This window comes from Corythoichthys intestinalis, chromosome 1 (genome assembly GCF_030265065.1).
Source record: "Corythoichthys intestinalis isolate RoL2023-P3 chromosome 1, ASM3026506v1, whole genome shotgun sequence".
Taxonomy (NCBI): Eukaryota; Metazoa; Chordata; class Actinopteri; order Syngnathiformes; family Syngnathidae; genus Corythoichthys; species Corythoichthys intestinalis.
In genome coordinates, this window is record NC_080395.1 from 76,147,259 (window position 1) to 76,173,083 (window position 25,825).

The 25,825-nt window shown below is 35.6% G+C and overlaps 2 protein-coding genes and 1 long non-coding RNA gene across 12 annotated transcripts in view; 2 read left to right on the plus strand and 1 right to left on the minus strand.

The window, feature by feature from the left end:
* LOC130918445 (ribonuclease P protein subunit p29-like) overlaps positions 1 to 739 on the minus strand; it is a 33,865-nt gene extending 33,126 nt beyond the window's left edge. The window contains exon 1 of one of the 2 annotated variants that reach the window (XM_057840149.1): positions 599 to 739. In XM_057840149.1, the coding sequence (XP_057696132.1) occupies positions 599 to 605 (7 nt within the window). In that variant the 5' untranslated portion in view covers positions 606 to 739. The remainder of the gene's footprint in view (positions 1 to 598) is intronic. The other variant, XM_057840141.1, reaches the window with a different exon arrangement.
* Positions 740 to 4,133: 3,394 nt separating this feature from the next.
* LOC130918464 (uncharacterized) lies at positions 4,134 to 6,417 on the plus strand. The gene is made up of 3 exons (XR_009063756.1): positions 4,134 to 4,282; positions 4,720 to 4,855; positions 5,093 to 6,417. It is a non-coding gene; the product is annotated as an uncharacterized LOC130918464 (long non-coding RNA).
* A 5,266-nt stretch (positions 6,418 to 11,683) lies between these two features.
* LOC130918470 (two pore channel protein 2-like) overlaps positions 11,684 to 25,825 on the plus strand; it is a 109,255-nt gene continuing 95,113 nt past the window's right edge. For 7 of the 9 annotated variants that reach the window (XR_009063769.1, XM_057840192.1, XM_057840209.1 and 4 more), the window contains exon 1: positions 11,684 to 12,044. Coding sequence is in view for 6 of the 9 variants with exons in the window: in XM_057840192.1 (XP_057696175.1) it covers positions 11,894 to 12,044 (151 nt within the window). In the remaining 3 variants the exon portion in view is untranslated. The remainder of the gene's footprint in view (positions 12,045 to 25,825) is intronic. The other 2 variants (XM_057840217.1, XM_057840240.1) reach the window with 2 other exon arrangements.

The following is a 25,825-nucleotide window of genomic DNA, read 5'->3' on the forward strand; positions in this document are numbered from 1 at the left end:
TTAAAAAAATCCTATTTTTGAAAAGAAGAAAGTGAGAAATTAAATATTATTTTCATGTTCTATAAAGACTAAAAACCTTTAAAAAATTTTTTTGACCAAGGATTTCATAATTCATGCATCAGATTGTTTAAACTTTAAGGGACAGACACATTACAACTACTGGAGTTGTAGTAAACTTATCTCCGGCTTTTTGTTTGGTTTGATACCTCGTTTTTGGCCCGTCTCTTATGAATATGATAAATTAAGTACACGAGCACATTTGTTTACAAACATGCATCTTGTGAGGAATTTTTATGGCACATGTTCCCATGCTCTGGACTGTTTTGTGCGAGTGCTTTCATCAAATTATGAAGCAGCTGCTGTTATTTTGGATGTCACTGATCTTTGTCGCAGTGAAGCCCTACAGCTTCGAATCATTTTTCATACAAAAAGAAAGCAAGCTTCGGTGCTCTACAAGGTGTCATTCGCCCATCACAAATCCACATACAGAATGCTACAACTGTAGTGCCTTCCAACACTAAAAACTACGCGATCATTTAGACATGAAAATGACGAGGCCGAGCAAGCAACTACCAAATCTTCAAAATAATGTACGTACCATCCATTTGGTTACTTTTCAATGTCCCGTCTTTTATTCACGTGTTCAAGCTTATTCAAGCTGCCGTCAGGACAGTCTTCTTCTCTTTCTTTTCTTCTGCTGCTCATTCTTCGTCATTTTCTTCAAGTTTATTAGCGGTTGGTGTCCTACATTCTGCTGTATTACCGCCATCTACTGTGTTGGAGTGTAGACCATCGTACGTATGCATTTATATACTAGTACACTAAAATGTAATTTTCAGTTTCTTGAAGGGCTTGGTTTGGTTAAATTTCAATACAACACAAAGGAAAATAATTAAATGCGTTTATTTTTTTCATAATGTAAACACTAGAACTTGCGAAAATATATAAAAATGACCCAGTTAGAGGTGCAACAATCACTTTGCTGTGTTCCTATGGTAACCATAGTTTTTTCAATTCAAACAAACAAAAATACTGTACTTTTATAAATAAAACCTTCAAGATAGAGATAAATATATTATCAATAATATGAATTCATTCATTAATTTATTTATTTATTATAGAGCCATTTCTTTTTCAAAGGCAAAAAAAGGTTTCATTTTGGAGAATTTGAATTCATGAATTGTATACAGCAGTTATATATTTATGATTAGATAGGGCTTTCCAAGGCAACGGCTCAGCTACTAAAATTCCCCAACTTTCTACTTCTTTTTCTTTCATAATCATATTCTCTGCGTTTTTTCAGTGCGCCGCACAACCAAACCTGTTTGACCAACTGGCACCGTTCAAATATCAAAATGACCGGAATCTTCGCACAACTCAGGGAAATTTTCCAATGACTCCCTAAACATTTTCGTTCGCGTGTGAATGCGGGTTTTTTTGGGGAAAAAAATTATATATATATATATATATATATATATATATATATAATAAAACTTTCGAAATATATAAAATCCTACAATTTTTGACCAAATCACATAATTTACACATCAAAAATTCAAGGACTATAAAAGGAATAAAAACTGTATACAAAATTTACCAAAAACGTTTTTTCCATTCATTTCTAATAGGATCTACCATGGCAACAAAAAAAAAAAAAAACTGTGTGCCAAAATCAACAGGACGTGACCTGATATCATAAGGAAGTGACCCTGAAATGTCCCCAAATCGACAGGAAGAGAAATGATATCAGAAGGACGTGTCCCTGAAATGTACCCAAATCAAAAGGAAGTTACATGACATCAACAGGAAGTGACCCTAAAATGTCCCCAAATCAACAGTTCTGAACAGTCACTTTCAATTCAATTCAATTTTATTTGTATAGCCCTCAATCACAACAGAAGTCTCAAAGGACTTTACAGAGGCAATATGATACATAATTAGAAATGAAGCAACAAAGATGAATAGATACAGTTCAAGTCCTGGGTATCCCCTATCCTTAAGACCCTCCATGCCGGCAAGGAAAAACTCCAAAAACTCCAGAGTCAATTGGGAGAAAAATGAGAAACCTCGGGGAGTACCACAGTCAGGAGAGATCCACTCCCAGGACGGATAGACAGGAACCCCAGAACTGCTAATGGGAATTAGCAAGCGAAGTTATAGTCCGTAAAAATACACTGGAGTAAAGGAGCAAGAAGAGGTCCCTCTAGTCAGATGAGACGAGGGTAGCAGCGAGGACGTCTATCCAGCCAGGGGTCCGGACAGTCAGGAGGCTGCAGCTGAAAAATAGCCCCTCCCCAGAGGGGAGGGGGGAAAGGGGACACCGGGTGACTAGTGATGAAGAGACTAGACAACTAGATATTAACATTGGAAAATAGAAATAAAGTAAGACAAGTGGTAGGTAGAATAAGAAAAGGAGATAGAACTCAGCAGCTGTACTTCCCCCAGCATTATAGCTTCTAGTGCAGCTTAGACTAAACTGTGAGTCTACTCCGACTTCAACTAGCCTAACCATAAGCTTTGTCGAATAGGAACGTTTTTAATCTAATCTTAAATGTGCAGACTGTCTCGGCTTCTTTAATACTAGCTGGAAGCTGATTCCATAAAACAGGGGCTTGGTGGCTAAAGGCTCTAGCTCCGACAGTACTTTTATAAACCCTGGGAACTACCAGTAGACCTGCATTCTGAGATCGGAGTGTTCTTTTGGGGCGGTATGGAACCAGAGCATCGGTGAGATAAGATGGCCCCAACCCATTAATGGTCTTAAATGTAAGAAGGAGTACTTTAAATTTAATTCTAAACTCGACTGGAAGCCATTGAAGTGCCTGGAGCACAGGGGTGATGTGCTCTCTTCTATTGGTTCCTGTTAAAAGTCTTGCTGCTGCATTTTGGACTAGCTGAAGCTCTTTTAGAGACCTTTTAGGAGAAGCTGCAAGTAGGGAGTTACAGTAATCCAATCTCGATGTAACGAACGTGTGAATTAATTTTTCTGCATCGCTTTTAGATAAAATATTTCTAATTTTGGCAATGTTGCGCAGGTGAAAGAAAGCCGTTCTACAGGTTTGTTTAATGTGTGCTTTAAACGATAAGTCAGGGTCAAATAAAACTCCTAGGTTTTTAAATATGGTGCTGGAGGCTACACTTACATTGTCCAGAGTGACTATCTGGGCAGCTAAAGAGTCTCTCACACTTTTCGGGCCTATTATAAGGACTTCTGTCTTTTCAGGGTTAAGTAGAAGATAGTTAGTGCTCATCCAGGTATTTACAGTATATCTCGGACGTAGGCGCTTAGTTTTTCCACTTGCCTGACCTGCTCAGGTTTAATTGATAAATACAGTTGTGTGTCGTCAGCGTAACAATGAAAGTTAATGCTATGTTTTCTGATTATATTACCTAGAGGAAGCATATACAGCGTAAACAAGATGGGCCGAGGACCGATCCTTGCGGCACACCATAACTAACTCTAGAGTACGATGATGATTGCTGGTTTACATTGACAAACTGGTACCTATTAGATAAATATGATTTAAACCAGCAGAGGGCTGCTCCTCTAATGCCTATGTCACATTCTCTGCAATAAGATATTATGGTCGATTGTGTCAAAGGCTGCACTCAGGTCCAACAGAACCAGGATCGAGACTAATCCAACGTCAGTGGCAAATAACAAGTCATTAGTTACTTTAACTAATGCGGTTTCAGTGCTATGATGTATGGAGGACCAAAGCTGCCAAAATTAAAAATAAAAGTAATTAAAAATAAATCAATAAAAGGCAAAATATAAACGACTATAAATACAAAATAAGAATTAAGATACAAAAACTAAAAATAAATCCAAAAATAAATATGGAAATAAATAGCTAATTAAATAAAAGTAAAAATAAAAATGAATATATATACAAAAATAAGAAATTACATTAAAAATGTAAGAATAAATACAAAAATAAATGTGGAAATAAATACAAAAATAAATATATTGATTGAAATAAATGTCAATCAATAAATAAAAGCGCTTTGCCTTATATTTACTTATTTCATTGTCAGCGCCAACTTGCAAGTGGAAATGTAATTCAAATGAGGTGGCGTTCCTAAGGGTGCCATGGGTTGAACTATTCGCTTATTGGTTGATCGACATTCGATTTCTGAAATCTACTAGCCATGCCTGCCACAGATGACAGAACGTGGGTCTGAAAGTCAGGGAAACAGCCGACCTAGTTTAGTAGTCCTACTTGGTGAGAAGTGAGAGAATATGCATTATCCACCGTCGAATGTCAAAGCATGGTATAAGGTGAGTTTGTATGACAGTGGCATATTTTAAAATGAAAACTTGGTTATTCGTATGGCATGCTGCACTCTCTATATCACAGGTCTCAAACCGGTCCTCAAAGGGCCGCAGGGGGTACTGGATTTCATTCCAACCAAACGAGACAAATACCTTTTCACCAATCTGGTTTCTTACAAGTGTAATCAGTTGATTGCAATCAGGTGCTGCTTATGTTAGTAGAAACCTCATTGGTTGAACTGTTTGTGCTGGATCTGTTGGAACAAAAACCAGGACCCACTGCGGCCCTTTGTGGAGTCGGTTTGAGACCGCTGCTCTATATATATCTGACTGCTACTGGTATCAAAGCTACTTGTAACTGCTCCAGTGTAGCTTAGCAGAAGTTACAACTAAATTCTCATGAAAGCAAACGATATTCCTGCTCACCATAACATTGTTTTTAGAGTCTCTGACTTGAATAATTCCACTGACATCGCAACGTTGGATGCTCGGTGATTACAGGGATCCCAGGATCTCATCCAAATTCTGGGTTCAGAATGATGGAAGGACGTCTCAGGTTCCGACGTACAAAGGTTCAGAGTAAGTGAATGTCATTAATAATTTGACTTGGACTATAGTTTCATTCATTCAAATGAAGTGTCAAGAGGAAATATTTGTGTTAAAAAAAAAAAAATAACAAGCCGAATCATGACTTTGCCATCAGGGTTAAACCATTTTGTTATTTCAAGTCCTGTTTAAACACTAGAAATTACTTCTTCAGCTTTTATGCAATGCAACTTTTTAAATTGCAACTTGTTTTCCTGTTTTTTCATGGAGGACTTCGTGTGCAAGAATCCATGCCACGTCTGGATCCACCGGGAATTGTCCGCACACTACAACTACAAACTGTTCGGCATAGATGATATTCTGTGCCAGCCCCCAACAGTCAAAGGCATAGCGATGGCAACCATAAAGTCATAAATTAAAGCTCTATATTGGGGGACTCGGAAGGAAGTACAAAAATAAATTAAGACCATATTTTTTTCACCCATTTTGGAACGATAAACCCATATACAGTATAATATAGACCATTTTAAATTAAGTTTAAATATTTCATGCTTTTATTATTTATTACGCGCTAGGAATCTAATTCATTTAGATTTGGAGTGCTTTCGCTGCCAGCCTCTCCCAGTCAAAAATTGATTGGATGTCAAGCGCTGTCAATGGCAGCCAATGAGTTAAATGTTGATGTTTATGGCTTGCAAAAATAAGAAACCCTAAAATTTTATGTCTCAGAATTACGAAAAAAAAAAAATTCTGGGCCCTGCAACACATTGTCTGTTATTGCAGAAATGTTGGTATGGTTTTAGTTGCCACTTCTGGGAGATGATTGGATGAAATTTTACCCATCAAAATCAAATTATGAGGTGTGGCACGCCCTCTTTGCTTATTGGCTCTTTGAAAATGGCTTAACAAGTTCAACTTCAAAAGGGATAATGTAAAGTGCACATTTCTAATCAAAAACATTCATTCATTCATTCATTTTCCATGCCGCTTTTCCTCACGAGGGTCGCGGAGGTGCTGGAGCCTATCCCAGCTAACTCGGGGCAGTAGGCAGGGGACACCCTGAACTGGTTGCCAGCCAATTGCAGGGCACAAGGAGACATACAACCATTCACGCGCACACTCATACCTACGGACAATTTAGAGTGTTCAGTCAGCCTACCATGCATGTTTTTGGGATGTGGGAGGAAACCGGAGTTCCCGGAGGAAACACACGCAGGCACGGGGAGAACATGCAAACTCCACACAGGAAGGCCGAAGCCCGGGATTGAACCCTTGATCTTAGAACTGTGAGGCAGACGTGCTAACCACTCAGCCACCGTGCCGCTTAATCAAAAACATAACATTAAAAAAAAAAAACAATAAAAGCATGAAATATCCCTGACCAAAAAAGTTAAATAAAATTATATAAATGTGAACACTTTCACAGTCTAGGGCTATGCACATACAGATGAGGCTAATCAATAACTAAATTTGCCATATACGATGTGTGCATGTTTAGTTATATTTTAGGACTAGTTGGTTCAACTTTAAATTACATATTTGCAGTTTTATGTGATGGTCCACATGGTCATCCCCCATGTCGATGTCAGTCCCAGAAGTGCAGCTGCGACAGGCCTCGACTCCTGAAGAAATTCAGCAGATGTCAGAATTTTCTAATGTATTGAATGTCTACAACGAGACTATCCATCCTGCGTCAAATATTTGGACTTGTTTTAAATGACAGCATAAAATGTTGGTTGTCGTTGATGTGACATTACCTCAATAATGTGAAGAAATAATAAAGGCAATGATTGTTTTTCTGCAAAGTAATATTTTATTGATGACCAGTGTAATACAATACAAATGATAAACAGGCAATTGATGTACAAAAAAGGACTTCCAGCACAACTAACTCGTTTATCAAAAAAATTGTCCACTGGACACCAACATGAGCCACTTAAGGTAAGTAACTTTTTCCCCTAATACTGGCCAACTGCTCACCATCAGCATTCCCTGAAATGTAAATTTATTGCGTCTTCGGGGAGCTTTAGGGTAAAAAAAAAAAAAAAGCACGTAGATAAGTGAGGACGAGAGATGTCTTATTGTTGAGGAACGACACCCCAACCTTCCTCAGAAGTATCTAGAAGAAAATAGATGACAACGGCAAAATGGTATAATAGATTAGCTACGAAAGCATTAAACGAGACACCAGCCGGTGCAAACAGTCTTCCGGAGCACCACACGAACTTGAATGTGTGAATTTTGCTTCACTAAATTGCGCTGACGCTAAACTATTCCTTGTGAGTTTAATGTTGTTAGCAGCTTTATCCATGTCCCGCCTTGCCTCCCCTTCCTGAGACCCAATGCAAGGTGTTAGTTTATGGAAGATTATATAGATTCAACATAACTCAACTGGACTTAAGTAAAAAGTTTTTCAAAAAACACACACCAAATTACCAATTTAATACGTACCTTGTCCTCATCCAACCGATTGCCAGCATCCCGTAGCCGCTTGGATTCCGACCTTCTCGTCTCGTCCCATTATTTTACGAAGCAAGCAAGCAGCAGGAAGGCAGACATTACTTCGTCGATCGAGAGGATCACTGAACTGGCATGTCGATCGACCAATGGGTGAATAGTTCAACACATGTAGTACCGCCCCCTCATTTGAATAACATTTCCACTTGAACGTTGGCACTGACAATGAAATAAGTAAATATATGGCAAAGCGTTTTTATTTATTGATTGACATTCATTTCAATCAATATATTTATTTTTGTATTTATTTCCACATTTATTTTTGCATTTATTCTTACATTTTTAATGTAATTTCTTATTTTTGTATATATATTCATTTTTATTTCTACTTTTATTTAATTAGCTACTTATTTCCAAATTTATTTTTGTATTTATATTTAATTTTTGTATCATATTTCTTATTTTTGTATTTATTTTCGTTTTTATTTTGCTTTTTATTGATTGATTTATTTTTATTTTTATTTTGAATTTTGGCAGCTTTGGTCCTCCATAATGATGAGCTCGAAAGCCAGACTTGAAATGTTCAAATAAACTATTGTCCTGTAGGTGCTGACAGAGCTGTTTAATTACCACTCTTTCAAGGACTTTGGAGAGAAATAGTAAGTTAGAAATAGGTCTATAATTGGCCAAAATATCAGGATCAAGAGTAGTTTTTTTCAAGAGCGGTTTAATAACTGCATATTTAACTTGACAGTTCTTGACTGTAGATTGATATGATGTAATATTTATATGCATTATCATAGACTTCATAGACTTATGAAGTCCTTGGCATTATTTAGATTGAAATATTTTATGATTAGATGTAATATTAAGATTTGGATATAGGATTTAAGATTTAAATTATTATATTTAGTTCCAGATTAAGTGCAACGTGTACTACATATATTGTTAAATTAAATATTGTTGTAAATATGCAAAAAAAATAAATACATAAAAGGGCCATTTTGTGGTGCTAAGTGTGACAAAAATTTGCCGTTGCGCCCTAGAAGTGACAGCGGAAGTTATTTTTATCAGTATGACAATGATGCTGCAAATGTGAATGGAACATGAAAGATCAGGCGATATTATTTTGTGACAATGGTTGAGTACAGATAGGGGGTGCGGGTGTTTGCCTGTGTGTGGGGGGTGCGTGTGTGTGCATATATAAATATTATACAGCATAATTATAAAAAGCATTATTGTATAGTGTCATTATGTATTTACCGTAATGTTTTTTGTTATTTACCCTGATTCTAGGGTACGCCGATTCGACCACAAAAACCACGAACGGCTTGACCGCAGTGTAATTTGCCATCCTTATTACGTTTAGCGTTTCCCAGCAAGGTTCTTTTGTCCATAGTTGGAGTTTATATACGTGTATATATATATATATATATATATATATATATATATATATATATAATGTACACATACATACATCTTGACACTGTTTGTGTTCAATCCTCAGATCAAGCTCAGTTGTTGTTGAAGCTTTTGAACACTTTTGACCCATTATGAAATACTTTGTTGGATTCTTGTTCATTTCATTCATTTTTGTTGTTTGTTTTATTGCTTTACAACTTATATAGACAACATTTTAACAGTCAAGTCTTTATTTTAAAGGGAACATTTTTGACATTAGGCTTAATCTTTGAATTAGCGAGGATTTAATTACTGTAATTCTCGGACAATAAGCCGCTACTTTTTTCCCTCGTTTTCAAATCCTGCGGTTTATAGTCCAGTACGACTTATTTGTTCATTTTTTGGGGGGGTTAACAGATAACACTTTATTTGACAGCGTCATAAGACCGTCATAATTATGACATGACACGCTCTTGGGCATTACTGAATGCTTATGACAGATGTCATTCGGTGTCATCTGGCAAATTATGGCACTAACTTATTTATGTCCAGCTCAGATCTTTTACATCTATTCAAAAGTAAGATAATTTGCCGGATGACATTAAATAACATCTGCTATAAGCATTCGTTAATGGTAATGACATTGTCATGTCATAATTGTCATTGTCTTATGACTGTCACTGTCAAATAAAGTGTTACTAAATACCATAAATAGCAATCAGTGAAACAACTGGAACAGTAACTAAAGAAATAATTGGCACAGAACATGAATTTTGATTGTTATTTACATCTGTAGCTTTGCAATGCATGCTAAGAGGCAGGTTGAATGACGACAATGTTGACAGCTGGTGGCAGCAGAGGTTGGCTGTCTCACCCAGGGTAGCAGTGATGGCCAAATGAAGCTTCCTGAAGCAATTAAGCTTTGCAGCTAATTGGTTCAAAGCTTCATGGTGGTTCATTTGATCTTCTGACAGTCTTATGATGCCGCTGTCAAATAAAGTGTTACTGATGAATATTTTCTGGTGTAAATATCCCATAATACAATGAAAAAAGCTGCGGCTTCTAGTCCAGTGCGGCTTAAGAATGAACAAATGTCGTTTTCGTGTCAAATTTGGTGGATGGCGGCTTATAGTCAGGTGCGCCTTATAGTCCAAAAATTAGGGTAGTCGGTGGAATTGATTTCAACAAATTAGCTAGTGTGAGTCATAGGTGCCTGCTTGGCATGCTAATAAAAAAAAACATATTAACAGATCAAACCTAGTCAAATAAATTCAAAATGCAGATCATTGTTCCAAATACCCATGTGGCCAAAACAATGTCACACCAAACTGCCGTAATTCATTTCATTCTGAAGGACTATTTTTTAGATGCGTAATGCGACCACAATAGAGAGGAATGCTTCGACCATTCATGCTCAGTCTGCTGGGGAGTCCGTTTTCGTTCCCACAAAAACAAAAACAAAAAACAAAAAAAAAAAGTGTAAAAAAACTATGTGATATCATTCCGCCTTGCTAGCCTAGACAGCCTGTTTCCTGCAGAGCTGCTGGATTACAAATGTTGTTATTCATACTACAATTATTGACATTCTATGGTAAGTTTTAATAACTTTTTTCTATAAACATAGCCAACACTATTGATTGCATGAGTCATCTGTGATTGTCTTGCGTGCATATGTTGTTTTTTATTGGTGTGCTAAGTAAGCACCATTGACATTGGCATGTTAGCTTAGCCACTCCGGAGCCCTGCAACTAACTAACAAACTGCAGGGGATTTGTTGAAATCAAATCCACCGACTAATTAAACCCCCGCTTACTCAATGATTAAGCCTCACGTCAAAATTCTGTCCTTCCCCTTTAAGTTCATTTATAGGAAAGTCAATTACAGGTATATGGAGGAAAACACTCAGATGACTTGAAGTTCCGCTCTGAGACCCCCAATTTGTCCAAATTTGGAAACTGTCCGATATGCACGTGTGATATATCATTGAAGCTTCAAATGTCAATTTTCTGGGGGAAGAAAAATTTTGAACAGGAGGGCATTGAAAAAAAAACAAAAAAACTTTTAAACAGTAAAACCCTAACTGGAAATGAGAGCACGCGAGAGCAGAATTAAAGACGCCATGATTTTAATGAGACATTATCGCATACCTACCTCGTTTCAATCCAAAAACTCCATATAGCTTGTATCATCGAGTGTCAAGACACAGATGTGAATGGCCACAGCCCAATTTTTGGGGGATTTTATGGGTGAAACATGGTAATATAACAAGGGTTGCGATGCAAAAATCTCAGACATGAAGGAGTAACTGAGATGTTCATTTTCATATATTTACCCTTTTAAATGTTTTTTTTTTCTTTTCAATTTTTCTTTGCTTGGATCGATTATTTATCATCTAAAATATTGGGGAAAATGCGACAGTAACGAAAAAATTACAGTTAAGCAATAGTTATGAGGTAGATATCCGTGACTTTTTTACAGACAGTAATTTTTTCATTGTGACGTAATTTGTTTAAAATTTTAAAAAATGTGAACGAATAATTTTTTAAAGTCGTTCTTTTTTTAAATGAAATATTAGACATCAATTAAGGATTCTAAGCTAAAAATGAGACATTTTGAATAATAATTATAATTACATTGTTTTTATGGCTGGGTTGAAACCAAAGCGGTTGCGCAACGTCTGTAAACGGGGGTTTCCGGGGTGAATCAGGCAAATTAAAAATAGTTTGGGGGCTTAATGCGCCATGAATCTGCTATCGCAGCATATAGACATATTGTTCTATCAAACACAACAGTTCTTTTGGCTTAAAATACAGCAGTGTATTCTAAAGAAGGGTGCAAGAGCAGAAACTGCCTTGTCAGTCTTGTCTGATTTCTACCATATGCAATGACATTTTTCGGCCATCAGGAGGGCACTGCCCCCTCCGCCCCCCCTCAATCTCCGCCTATGCTTTTGGCCCATGGTACCAAGCAACGACGTACAATGACCAATGTAGGTGGAGTCTCGTGGATAGGAAGTCAATGTAAGGTGACACTTTAGTGAAGCAGAGAAATAACTTCCTTTTCTTACGATCCCCGTAGCAGCTCAGAAGTTGTACTTCAGAACTACGTATGAAAAAAAACTGGTTACACATTTCACAGCCGCCAACTAAATGGTTACTCAACAAGGGTTGAGCGTCAAAAGCGGGGGAAAATATAAACGCGTGGCTTTGTTGAATGGATTCAAAGAGTCTGCTGGGAGATAGTGCCGACGCAACCTACAGAGATTACGGATGCCGCTCGGAAGAAGAACGCATAGTCGGGGATACTACCGGGCGGCGGATTTTCCCGGCGACATGTGATTCGGCCAGTGTCTGTCAACAAGCAGGTGAGGTACTCGCTCGATATTTATTTAAAATGAGTCATAACTACTACCAAGGCCTTGATCCGGAAAAGTATATATAACTGATAGATATCACTTTTTGTTTGAGCGTTTCTTATAACTATTTTGTCACGTTTACAACTTTATAGAGGTTTAATAGATGATATTAACAATATTTTCTTGTTGTCGAGCAGACCTTAGACATGTAAAATGACGTTTTATAAACTTTAATTTTGCACCCGTAAGCAACTTGTTCAGTGGTTAAAGTGGGATTTGACAGGTGGACGAGCCTCAAATTTCGGTGTTGCGGTACAGTAGGGGAACTGCGGTCAAGCCACCCTCCACTCGTTAAAACGAAGTCAAGCTAGCCACCCCTCATTTGGATCATTGTGTGCATTACGGTAATGCAACGCGCTGGCTTCCTAATGGTGCAACTTGCTGTATTCATAATGGAACGCGGTGGCTGCCCATTTCCGCTGTCATTTCGCCTGATTTCAAAAATTGATTAAAAAAAATCTGGCTGATATCCCGGGACGGTTCCACTTCTGAGGTATACTAGAGTACCCCAAGACTCGAACTAAAGTACTCTGATAAAATTCTGATGTATCATTTCAAAATAAAAGTACTTTGAAAATTGTCAATTTTTGCTCTCATTTCGCCTGATGTCAAAAATTGATTAAAAAAAATCTGGCTGATATCCCGAGACGGTTCCACTTCAGAGGTATACTAGACTACCCCAAGACTCGAACTAAAGTACTCTGATAAAATTCTGATGTATCATTTCAAAATAAAAGTACTTTGAAAATTGCTTATTTTGGCTGTCATTTCGCCTGATTTCAAAAATTAATAAAAAAAAATCTGTCTGATATCCCGAGACGATTCCACTTCTGAGGTAAACTAGACTACTCCAAGACTCAAACTAAAGTACTCTGATAAAATTCTGATGTATCATTTCAAAATAAAAGTACTTTGAAAAATGCCCATTTTTGCTGTCATTTCGCCTGATTTCAAAAATTAATTCAAAAAAATCTGGCTGATATCCCGAGACGGTTCCACTTCTGAGGTACACTACACTACCCCAAGACTCGAACTAAAGTACTCTGATAAAATTCTGATGTATCATTTTAAAATAAAAGTACTTTGAAAATTGTCAATTTTTGCTGTCATTTCGCCTGATTTCAAAAATTAATTTTAAAAAATCTGGCTGATATCCCGAGACGGTTCCACTTCAGAGGTATACTACACTACCCCAAGACTCAAACTAAAGTACTCTGATAAAATTCTGATGTATCATTTCAAAATAAAAGTACTTTGAAAATTGCTTATTTTGGCTGTCATTTCGCCTGATTTCAAAATTTGATTAAAAAAAATCTGGCTGATATCCCGAGACGGTTCCACTTCAGAGGTATACTAGACTACCCCAAGACTCGAACTAAAGTACTCTGATAAAATTCTGATGTATCATTTCAAAATAAAAGTACTTTGTAAATTGCCCATTTTTGCTGTCATTTCGCCTGATTTAAAAAATTAATTTAAAAAAATCTGCCTGATATCCCGAGACGGTTCCACTTCTGAGGTACACTACACTACCCCAAGACTCGAACTAAAGTACTCTGATAAAATTCTGATGTATCATTTCAAAATAAAAGTACTTTGAAAATTGCCCATTTTTGCTGTCATTTCGCCTGATTTAAAAAATTAATTTAAAAAAATCTGCCTGATATCCCGAGACGGTTCCACTTCTGAGGTATACTAGACTACCCCAAGACTCGAACTAAAGTACTCTGATAAAATTCTGATGTATCATTTCAAAATAAAAGTACTTTGAAAATTGCCCATTTTTGCTGTCATTTCGCCTGATTTAAAAAATTGATTCAAAAAAATCTGCCTGATATCCCGAGACGGTTCCACTTCTGAGGTATACTAGACTACCCCAAGACTAGAACTAAAGTACTCTGATAAAATTCTGATGTATCATTTCAAAATAAAAGTACTTTGAAAAATGCCAATTTTTGCTGTCATTTCGCCTGATTTCAAAAATTAATTTTAAAAAATCTGGCTGATATCCCGAGACGGTTCCACTTCTGAGGTATACTAGACTACTCCAAGACTCGAACTAAAGTACTCTGATAAAATTCTGATGTATCATTTCAAAATAAAAGTACTTTGAAAATTGCTTATTTTGGCTGTCATTTCGCCTGATTTCAAAAATTAATTTTAAAAAATCTGGCTGATATCCCGAGACGGTTCCACTTCTGAGGTATACTAGACTACCCCAAGACTCGAACTAAAGTACTCTGATAAAATTCTGATGTATCATTTCAAAATAAAAGTACTTTGAAAATTGTCAATTTTTGCTCTCATTTAGCCTGATTTCAAAAATTGATTAAAAAAAATCTGGCTGATATCCCGAGACGGTTCCACTTCAGAGGTATACTAGACTACCCCAAGACTCGAACTAAAGTACTCTGATAAAATTCTGATGTATCATTTTAAAATAAAAGTACTTTGAAAAATGCCCATTTTTGCTGTCATTTCGCCTGATTTCAAAAATTGATTAAAAAAAATCTGTCTGATATCCCGAGACGGTTCCACTTCTGAGGTATACTAGACTACCCCAAGACTCGAACTAAAGTACTCTGATAAAATTCTGATGTATCATTTCAAAATAAAAGTACTTTGAAAATTGTCAATTTTTGCTGTCATTTCGCCTGATTTCAAAAATTAATTAAAAAAAATCTGGCTGATATCCCGAGACGGTTCCACTTCTGAGATACACTACACTACCCCAAGACTCGAACTAAAGTACTCTGATAAAATTCTGATGTATCATTTCAAAGTAAAAGTACTTTGAAAAATGCCTATTTTTGTTGTCATTTCGCCTGATTTCAAAAATTAATTTAAAAAAATCTGGCTGATATCCCGAGACGGTTCCACTTCTGAGGTACACTACACTACCCCAAGACTCGAACTAAAGTACTCTGATAAAATTCTGATGTATCATTTCAAAATAAAAGTACTTTGAAAATTGTCAATTTTTGCTCTCATTTAGCCTGATTTCAAAAATTGATTAAAAAAAATCTGGCTGATATCCCGAGACGGTTCCACTTCAGAGGTATACTAGACTACCCCAAGACTCGAACTAAAGTACTCTGATAAAATTCTGATGTATCATTTTAAAATAAAAGTACTTTGAAAAATGCCCATTTTTGCTGTCATTTCGCCTGATTTCAAAAATTGATTAAAAAAAATCTGTCTGATATCCCGAGACGGTTCCACTTCTGAGGTATACTAGACTACCCCAAGACTCGAACTAAAGTACTCTGATAAAATTCTGATGTATCATTTCAAAATAAAAGTACTTTGAAAATTGCTTATTTTGGCTGTCATTTCGCCTGATTTCAAAAATTAATTAAAAAAAATCTGGCTGATATCCCGAGACGGTTCCACTTCTGAGATACACTACACTACCCCAAGACTCGAACTAAAGTACTCTGATAAAATTCTGATGTATCATTTCAAAGTAAAAGTACTTTGAAAATTGCTTATTTTGGCTGTCATTTCGCCTGATTTCAAAAATTGATTAGAAAAAATCTGGCTGATATCCCGAGACGGTTCCACTTCTGAGGTACACTACACTACCCCAAGACTCGAACTAAAGTACTCTGATAAAATTCTAATGTATCATTTTAAAATAAAAGTACTTTGAAAATTGTCAATTTTTGCTCTCATTTAGCCTGATTTAAAAAATTAATAAAAAAAAATCTGGCTGATATCCCGAGACGATTCCACTTCTGAGGTATACTAGACTACTCCAAGACTCGAACTAAAGTACTCTGATAAAATTCTGATGTATCATTTCAAAATAAAAGTACTTTGAAAAATGCCCATTTTTGCTGTCATTTCGCCTGATTTCAAAAATTAATTAAAAAAAATCTGGCTGATATCCCGAGACGGTTCCACTTCTGAGGTATACTAGACTACCCCAAGACTCGAACTAAAGTACTCTGATAAAATTCTGATGTATCATTTCAAAATAAAAGTACTTTGAAAATTGTCAATTTTTGCTCTCATTTAGCCTGATTTCAAAAATTAATCTAAAAAAATCTGTCTGATATCCCGAGACGGTTCCACTTCAGAGGTATACTAGACTACCCCAAGACTCGAACTAAAGTACTCTGATAAAATTCTGATGTATCATTTCAAAATAAAAGTACTTTGAAAATTGCTTATTTTGGCTGTCATTTCGCCTGATTTCAAAATTTGATTAAAAAAAATCTGGCTGATATCCCGAGACGGTTCCACTTCAGAGGTATACTAGACTACTCCAAGACTCGAACTAAAGTACTCTGATAAAATTCTGATGTATCATTTTAAAATAAAAGTACTTTGAAAATTGTCAATTTTTGCTGTCATTTCGCCTGATTTCAAAAATTAATTAAAAAAAATCTGGCTGATATCCCGAGACGGTTCCACTTCTGAGATACACTACACTACCCCAAGACTCGAACTAAAGTACTCTGATAAAATTCTGATGTATCATTTCAAAATAAAAGTACTTTGAAAATTGCCCATTTTTGCTGTCATTTCGCCTGATTTCAAAAATTAATTTAAAAAAATCTGGCTGATATCCCGAGACGGTTCAACTTCTGAGGTACACTACACTACCCCAAGACTCGAACTAAAGTACTCTGATAAAATTCTGATGTATCATTTCAAAATAAAAGTACTTTGAAAATTGCCCATTTTTGCTGTCATTTCGCCTGATTTCAAAAATTGATTAAAAAAAATCTGGCTGATATCCCGAGACGGTTCCACTTCAGAGGTATACTAGACTACCCCAAGACTCGAACTAAAGTACTCTGATAAAATTCTGATGTATCATTTTAAAATAAAAGTACTTTGAAAAATGCCCATTTTTGCTGTCATTTCGCCTGATTTCAAAAATTGATTAAAAAAAATCTGTCTGATATCCCGAGACGGTTCCACTTCTGAGGTATACTAGACTACCCCAAGACTCGAACTAAAGTACTCTGATAAAATTCTGATGTATCATTTCAAAATCATATCTGCCTCATAGTTCTGAGAACAAGGGTTGGTTCAAGTCATGGCTCCGGCCTTGCTGTATGACACTTCTAAAATACAGGATTGGTGAAAAGGTGTCTCCTTGTACAGTAGGAGTGAAATCCTCCACCCACTGCGGTCCTTTGTGGAATTAGTTTGGTGACCGCTGATCTAAAGTCCCTTTTGAAAAGCGAGGACATTACAATTTGCATACTTTCTATGTTATCCGTGTGTGTGTTGTTTTTTATGGCCCTCTACGGTTTCCTTGCACGATCCTAAAAACAAACATGTAAGGCAAATTGAACACTCCAAATTGTACGTATGTTTGTTTAATAGTGCAAGTTCAGGGTATACCTTTCTTACTGTTAATGGTGAACTGACAAAGGCTCCATCACCCTGGCAGCCCTCGTAAGGATAACCAGCAAAGAGGATGAATGAATTAAAAAAAACAAAAAACAAAACATGATATTACAGTTGTAAACAAGGGTGAAAGTGGCTAGAATTTCTTGCTGGAACTCCCCGACGTGAAGGTCGCTACGGAGCCAGAAATTTTATTTAATTTTTTTCTTTCATTTTATTTTATTTTATTTTTTTTTGGGGGGGGGGGGGGGGGTGTCAAACCTCTTAAACTACTGAAATGCAAAGAAAACTGTTTTAGCACAGTTATTTGTATAACACATACAAAAACTGATTTTCATTCAAAATTGTATTTTTTCAATGATATGCAAAATAAAAGTTAACAAAAACAGCTAAAACCCCAACCTTCATCTTCTAATTTTTATTTTCCGTTATTTCCTCACATACTAAATGCCAAATCTCAATTTTAACTAGTAAAGAACATAGGAAACATTAAAATTGAAGTCAATGTAAACAAATACTTATTTTTAAATGATAATAAAGATATAAGTAACATACATTCAGAAAAATAAGTACAAATGACTTATATTATGCAGAGTGAAATTAAATATAGTTTGAACATTGACTTTTTTAAATCATAATGAAATGAATGAATGAATAAATGAATCAGTAGCCTAAAATAAAAGAACAAATATAAGTCCAAAGGGCACATTGACAGCTAAGATGTTCTGTACCTCCCCATCAGAGCAAATAAAACTAAATATGATAAATAAGCCTCCTCAACTCTTTCGTTGCTCTTAAAGATTTGATCCATTTTATGTTGCATTGCCTTTTTTTTGTCGCATCAATTCAACGACTTTTTATTTTTTTTATTTTTTAATTGCTGTTCCAGAAAACATGCACATTTGTACCAATCAGAGCTAACTACCTCTGCTGATAACATGTCAGTATGTCAGCCAATTGAACGGATAAATGAGTACAGCCGTTTTGCTTTGCTGCGTGCATTTTCACATTGACGTGACTCATCATCGTCAGACTCGGATAACTACAGGAGCTGGGGAAACCTCCATGCCGTCCGCGGAATAAAACAAATTATAAATATTGGTGGAAACGAATTACGCTACACAAGCACTTTATTATGCTTGTTGTTAACACTTGTGTATGTAAATCTGATGTTGGTAGATTGTTTTCTTCTTGGCATGTGTGGCAGCTTAGCATTTTTTTTTTTTTTTTTTTTTTACATAGCGTTTTGACAGTTGCCGTCATATTTTCGGAATCAAAGCAGAGTGTACCAGAACAGCATTCCGGCCCTGAATTTAATACCAGAACTGCGTTCTGGCCCTGAATCTTATACCGGAACTGTGTTCATGACCGTTCTGGCCCACTTTCACCCCTAGTTGTAAATGATGTTTTGAATTTTAATTTAAAAGTGTCACATATAAAAGACAGCAATTTATGAATTCATCCTTGTCTAAACTTCCCACCCAACATAACATGACACCCAATGATGTTTTTATTTTGACTGTTCTTTGATAGATCCAATGAATATATATACATATACATATACATATATATATATATATATATATATATATATATATATATATATATATATATATATATATATATATATATATATATATATATATATATCAATGACACATAAAAAGCATGCTTATGCACAACATATAATGCATAATAATTGTTTCCTTTTGGCAATTTTCAACTCCTGTTCATTCGTTCCTAGGCGCTGTTAATGGTACCACTTATTGAAGCCATCCCCCTGGATCAAAGAGCAGTCAAAATAAAAACATCATTGGGTGTCATGTTATGTTGGGTGGGAACTTTAGACAAGGATATATGCATAAATTGCTGTCTTTTATATTTGAGGCTTTTAAATTAAAAATCAGAACATATCATTCACCACTGGAATTCATGTATTTTTATGTTATGTGTGATACACACACTCGGATAACATACAAAGTATGCAAATTATAGTGTCCTCGCTTTTCAAAAGGGACTTTAGACAGTGGCGCCTCCAGAAATTTTTGATAGGGGTGGCCAGATGGGGCCACTTAAAATCTTGGGGTGGCCAAAACTAAAAGCCATAATTTCAGGTTTTCATTATATTATTGCAGTACAAAGGTCAGGAGAAAACTATCAGAAAGACTTAAGGACACGGCTACTGATATACTTTGGTGTATTGTGTAATATTTGATGCTACTAATGATTTAATGTGCATTGTCCATAACTGGCCAGTCAACATTTTAAGTTCCACAACAATTCTGTTTTATTGTGTTATGTATATATTAGGCATAAGGTGTACATTTAACTAGGGCTGTCAAACGATTAAAATTTTTAATTGAGTTAATCACAGCTTAAAAAATAAGTAATCGCAATTCAAACCACCTCTAAAATATGCCATATTTTTCTGTTGAAAATTGTTATTACTCCTATTTATTTTTTTATTACTATTGTTGAAATGGAAAGATAAGACAAGACGGCTACAGTGGGGAGAACAAGTATTTAATACACAGTCAATGGGAAAACCCATTGGCAGTGTATCAAATACTTGTTCTTCCCACTGTATATACATTCAACATACTGTACATAAGTACTGTATTTTTTTATTATAACAATAAATCCACCAGATGGCATTAACATTATGAACATTATTTCTGTGAAAGGGATCCACAGGTAGAAAGACTTGTAATTCTTAAAGGATAAATGTGAGTTTGTATATTGTGACTAAATATTGCCATCTAGTGTATTTGTTGAGCTTTCAGTAAATGTTACTGTAGCGACTTAACTGTCCTGCCCAAATGCATGATGGGAAGTGGTGCAACCATGACTGTGTGTGGTGCCTGCAAATGCTATATCTTCTCTGCGTAAGAAAAAGATCAACTCCTGTCATTCTTCCCCACGTTGCTTCCCACAATATTTATAGTTGCTGTGGGAGAGATGACTAAGCTTTTGGCAATTAAACGCACGGCCCCAATGAATGCTTGTATCTACTCCACTCACTTGACACTGCCTCTTTTCTCTGTATATAAGTAAAACGGCGCCATTGTAGGGTGTTTGCGGCAATGCTTGAATGAGTCCTACCGCAAATGCGTTAATTGCGATAAATACAGTATTTTCACGTGATTAATTAAATTAATTACCGCCCATTAACACGATAAATATGACAGCCCCACATTTAACAAAACAAAATAAATGCATTCATTTGGGATGAAATGCATAACTGATGCTACAACAATTCAACGATATACTGGCAAGCGGGGTGGCCAGTGGGGTGGCCAACCAATTTATAGGGGTGGCTGTGGCCACCGCTGGCGGCGCACTGACTTCGGCGCACTGACTTTAGATCAGCGGTCACCAAACTAATTCCACAAAGGACCGCAGTGGGTGGAGGATTTCACTCCTACTGGACAAGGAGACACCTTTTCACCAATCCTGTGTTTTAGAAGTGTCATACAGCAAGGCCGGAGCCATGACTTGAACCTTGTTCTCAGAACTATGAGGCAGATATGATTTTGAAATGATACATCAGAATTTTATCAGAGTACTTTAGTTCGAGTCTTGGGGTAGTCTAGTATACCTCTGAAGTGGAACCGTCTCGGGATATCAGACAGATTTTTTTTAATTAATTTTTGAAATCAGGCGAAATGACAGCAAAAATTGACAATTTTCAAAGTACTTTTATTTTGAAATGATACATCAGAATTTTATCAGAGTACTTTAGTTCAAGTCTTGGGGTAGTCTAGTATACCTCAGAAGTGGAACCGTCTCGGGATATCAGACAGATTTTTTTTAATCAATTTTTGAAATCAGGCGAAATGACAGCAAAAATGGGCATTTTTCAAAGTACTTTTATTTTAAAATGATACATCAGAATTTTATCAGAGTACTTTAGTTCGAGTCTTGGGGTAGTCTAGTATACCTCTGAAGTGGAACCGTCTCGGGATATCAGCCAGATTTTTTTTAATCAATTTTTGAAATCAGGCTAAATGAGAGCAAAAATTGACAATTTTCAAAGTACTTTTATTTTGAAATGATACATCATAATTTTATCAGAGTACTTTAGTTCGAGTCTTGGGGTAGTCTAGTATACCTCAGAAGTGGAACCGTCTCGGGATATCAGCCAGATTTTTTTAAATTAATTTTTGAAATCAGGCGAAATGACAGCAAAAATGGGCATTTTTCAAAGTACTTTTATTTTGAAATGATACATCAGAATTTTATCAGAGTACTTTAGTTCGAGTCTTGGAGTAGTCTAGTATACCTCAGAAGTGGAATCGTCTCGGGATATCAGCCAGATTTTTTTTTATTAATTTTTGAAATCAGGCGAAATGACAGCCAAAATAAGCAATTTTCAAAGTACTTTTATTTTGAAATGATACATCAGAATTTTATCAGAGTACTTTAGTTCGAGTCTTGGGGTAGTCTAGTATACCTCTGAAGTGGAACCGTCTCGGGATATCAGCCAGATTTTTTTTAATCAAATTTTGAAATCAGGCGAAATGACAGCCAAAATAAGCAATTTTCAAAGTACTTTTATTTTGAAATGATACATCAGAATTTTATCAGAGCACTTTAGTTCGAGTCTTGGGGTAGTCTAGTATACCTCAGAAGTGGAACCGTCTCGGGATATCAGCCAGATTTTTTTTAATCAATTTTTGAAATCAGGCGAAATGACAGCAAAAATGGGCATTTTTCAAAGTACTTTTATTTTAAAATGATACATCAGAATTTTATCAGAGTACTTTAGTTCGAGTCTTGGAGTAGTCTAGTATACCTCAGAAGTGGAATCGTCTCGGGATATCAGCCAGATTTTTTTTTATTAATTTTTGAAATCAGGCGAAATGACAGCCAAAATAAGCAATTTTCAAAGTACTTTTATTTTGAAATGATACATCAGAATTTTATCAGAGTACTTTAGTTCGAGTCTTGGGGTAGTCTAGTATACCTCTGAAGTGGAACCGTCTCGGGATATCAGCCAGATTTTTTTTAATCAAATTTTGAAATCAGGCGAAATGACAGCCAAAATAAGCAATTTTCAAAGTACTTTTATTTTGAAATGATACATCAGAATTTTATCAGAGTACTTTAGTTCGAGTCTTGGGGTAGTCTAGTATACCTCTGAAGTGGAACCGTCTCGGGATATCAGACAGATTTTTTTTAATTAATTTTTGAAATCAGGCGAAATGACAGCAAAAATTGACAATTTTCAAAGTACTTTTATTTTGAAATGATACATCAGAATTTTATCAGAGTACTTTAGTTCAAGTCTTGGGGTAGTCTAGTATACCTCAGAAGTGGAACCGTCTCGGGATATCAGACAGATTTTTTTTAATCAATTTTTGAAATCAGGCGAAATGACAGCAAAAATGGGCATTTTTCAAAGTACTTTTATTTTAAAATGATACATCAGAATTTTATCAGAGTACTTTAGTTCGAGTCTTGGGGTAGTCTAGTATACCTCTGAAGTGGAACCGTCTCGGGATATCAGCCAGATTTTTTTTAATCAATTTTTGAAATCAGGCTAAATGAGAGCAAAAATTGACAATTTTCAAAGTACTTTTATTTTGAAATGATACATCAGAATTTTATCAGAGTACTTTAGTTCGAGTCTTGGGGTAGTCTAGTATACCTCAGAAGTGGAACCGTCTCGGGATATCAGCCAGATTTTTTTAAATTAATTTTTGAAATCAGGCGAAATGACAGCAAAAATGGGCATTTTTCAAAGTACTTTTATTTTGAAATGATACATCAGAATTTTATCAGAGTACTTTAGTTCGAGTCTTGGAGTAGTCTAGTATACCTCAGAAGTGGAATCGTCTCGGGATATCAGCCAGATTTTTTTTTATTAATTTTTGAAATCAGGCGAAATGACAGCCAAAATAAGCAATTTTCAAAGTACTTTTATTTTGAAATGATACATCAGAATTTTATCAGAGTACTTTAGTTCGAGTCTTGGGGTAGTCTAGTATACCTCTGAAGTGGAACCGTCTCGGGATATCAGCCAGATTTTTTTTAATCAAATTTTGAAATCAGGCGAAATGACAGCCAAAATAAGCAATTTTCAAAGTACTTTTATTTTGAAATGATACATCAGAATTTTATCAGAGCACTTTAGTTCGAGTCTTGGGGTAGTCTAGTATACCTCAGAAGTGGAACCGTCTCGGGATATCAGCCAGATTTTTTTTAATCAATTTTTGAAATCAGGCGAAATGACAGCAAAAATGGGCATTTTTCAAAGTACTTTTATTTTAAAATGATACATCAGAATTTTATCAGAGTACTTTAGTTCGAGTCTTGGGGTAGTGTAGTGTACCTCAGAAGTGGAACCGTCTCGGGATATCAGGCAGATTTTTTTAAATTAATTTTTTAAATCAGGCGAAATGACAGCAAAAATGGGCAATTTTCAAAGTACTTTTATTTTGAAATGATACATCAGAATTTTATCAGAGTACTTTAGTTCGAGTCTTGGGGTAGTCTAGTATACCTCTGAAGTGGAACCGTCTCGGGATATCAGCCAGATTTTTTTTAATCAATTTTTGAAATCAGGCGAAATGAGAGCAAAAATTGACAATTTTCAAAGTACTTTTATTTTGAAATGATACATCAGAATTTTATCAGAGTACTTTAGTTCGAGTCTTGGAGTAGTCTAGTATACCTCAGAAGTGGAATCGTCTCGGGATATCAGCCAGATTTTTTTTTATTAATTTTTGAAATCAGGCGAAATGACAGCCAAAATAAGCAATTTTCAAAGTACTTTTATTTTGAAATGATACATCAGAATTTTATCAGAGTACTTTAGTTCGAGTCTTGGGGTAGTCTAGTATACCTCAGAAGTGGAACCGTCTCGGGATATCAGGCAGATTTTTTTTAATCAATTTTTGAAATCAGGCGAAATGACAGCAAAAATGGGCATTTTTCAAAGTACTTTTATTTTAAAATGATACATCAGAATTTTATCAGAGCACTTTAGTTCGAGTCTTGGGGTAGTGTAGTGTACCTCAGAAGTGGAACCGTCTCGGGATATCAGCCAGATTTTTTTTTATTAATTTTTGAAATCAGGCGAAATGACAGCAAAAATGGGCATTTTTCAAAGTACTTTTATTTTGAAATGATACATCAGAATTTTATCAGAGTACTTTAGTTCGAGTCTTGGAGTAGTCTAGTATACCTCAGAAGTGGAATCGTCTCGGGATATCAGCCAGATTTTTTTTTATTAATTTTTGAAATCAGGCGAAATGACAGCCAAAATAAGCAATTTTCAAAGTACTTTTATTTTGAAATGATACATCAGAATTTTATCAGAGTACTTTAGTTCGAGTCTTGGGGTAGTCTAGTATACCTCTGAAGTGGAACCGTCTCGGGATATCAGCCAGATTTTTTTTAATCAAATTTTGAAATCAGGCGAAATGACAGCCAAAATAAGCAATTTTCAAAGTACTTTTATTTTGAAATGATACATCAGAATTTTATCAGAGCACTTTAGTTCGAGTCTTGGGGTAGTCTAGTATACCTCAGAAGTGGAACCGTCTCGGGATATCAGGCAGATTTTTTTTAATCAATTTTTGAAATCAGGCGAAATGACAGCAAAAATGGGCATTTTTCAAAGTACTTTTATTTTAAAATGATACATCAGAATTTTATCAGAGTACTTTAGTTCGAGTCTTGGGGTAGTGTAGTGTACCTCAGAAGTGGAACCGTCTCGGGATATCAGCCAGATTTTTTTAAATTAATTTTTTAAATCAGGCGAAATGACAGCCAAAATAAGCAATTTTCAAAGCACTTTTATTTTGAAATGATACATCAGAATTTTATCAGAGTACTTTAGTTCGAGTCTTGGAGTAGTCTAGTATACCTCAGAAGTGGAATCGTCTCGGGATATCAGCCAGATTTTTTTTTATTAATTTTTGAAATCAGGCGAAATGACAGCCAAAATAAGCAATTTTCAAAGTACTTTTATTTTGAAATGATACATCAGAATTTTATCAGAGTACTTTAGTTCGAGTCTTGGGGTAGTCTAGTATACCTCTGAAGTGGAACCGTCTCGGGATATCAGCCAGATTTTTTTTAATCAAATTTTGAAATCAGGCGAAATGACAGCCAAAATAAGCAATTTTCAAAGTACTTTTATTTTGAAATGATACATCAGAATTTTATCAGAGTACTTTAGTTCGAGTCTTGGGGTAGTCTAGTATACCTCTGAAGTGGAACCGTCTCGGGATATCAGCCAGATTTTTTTAAATTAATTTTTGAAATCAGGCGAAATGACAGCAAAAATTGACAATTTTCAAAGTACTTTTATTTTGAAATGACACATCAGAATTTTATCAGAGTACTTTAGTTCG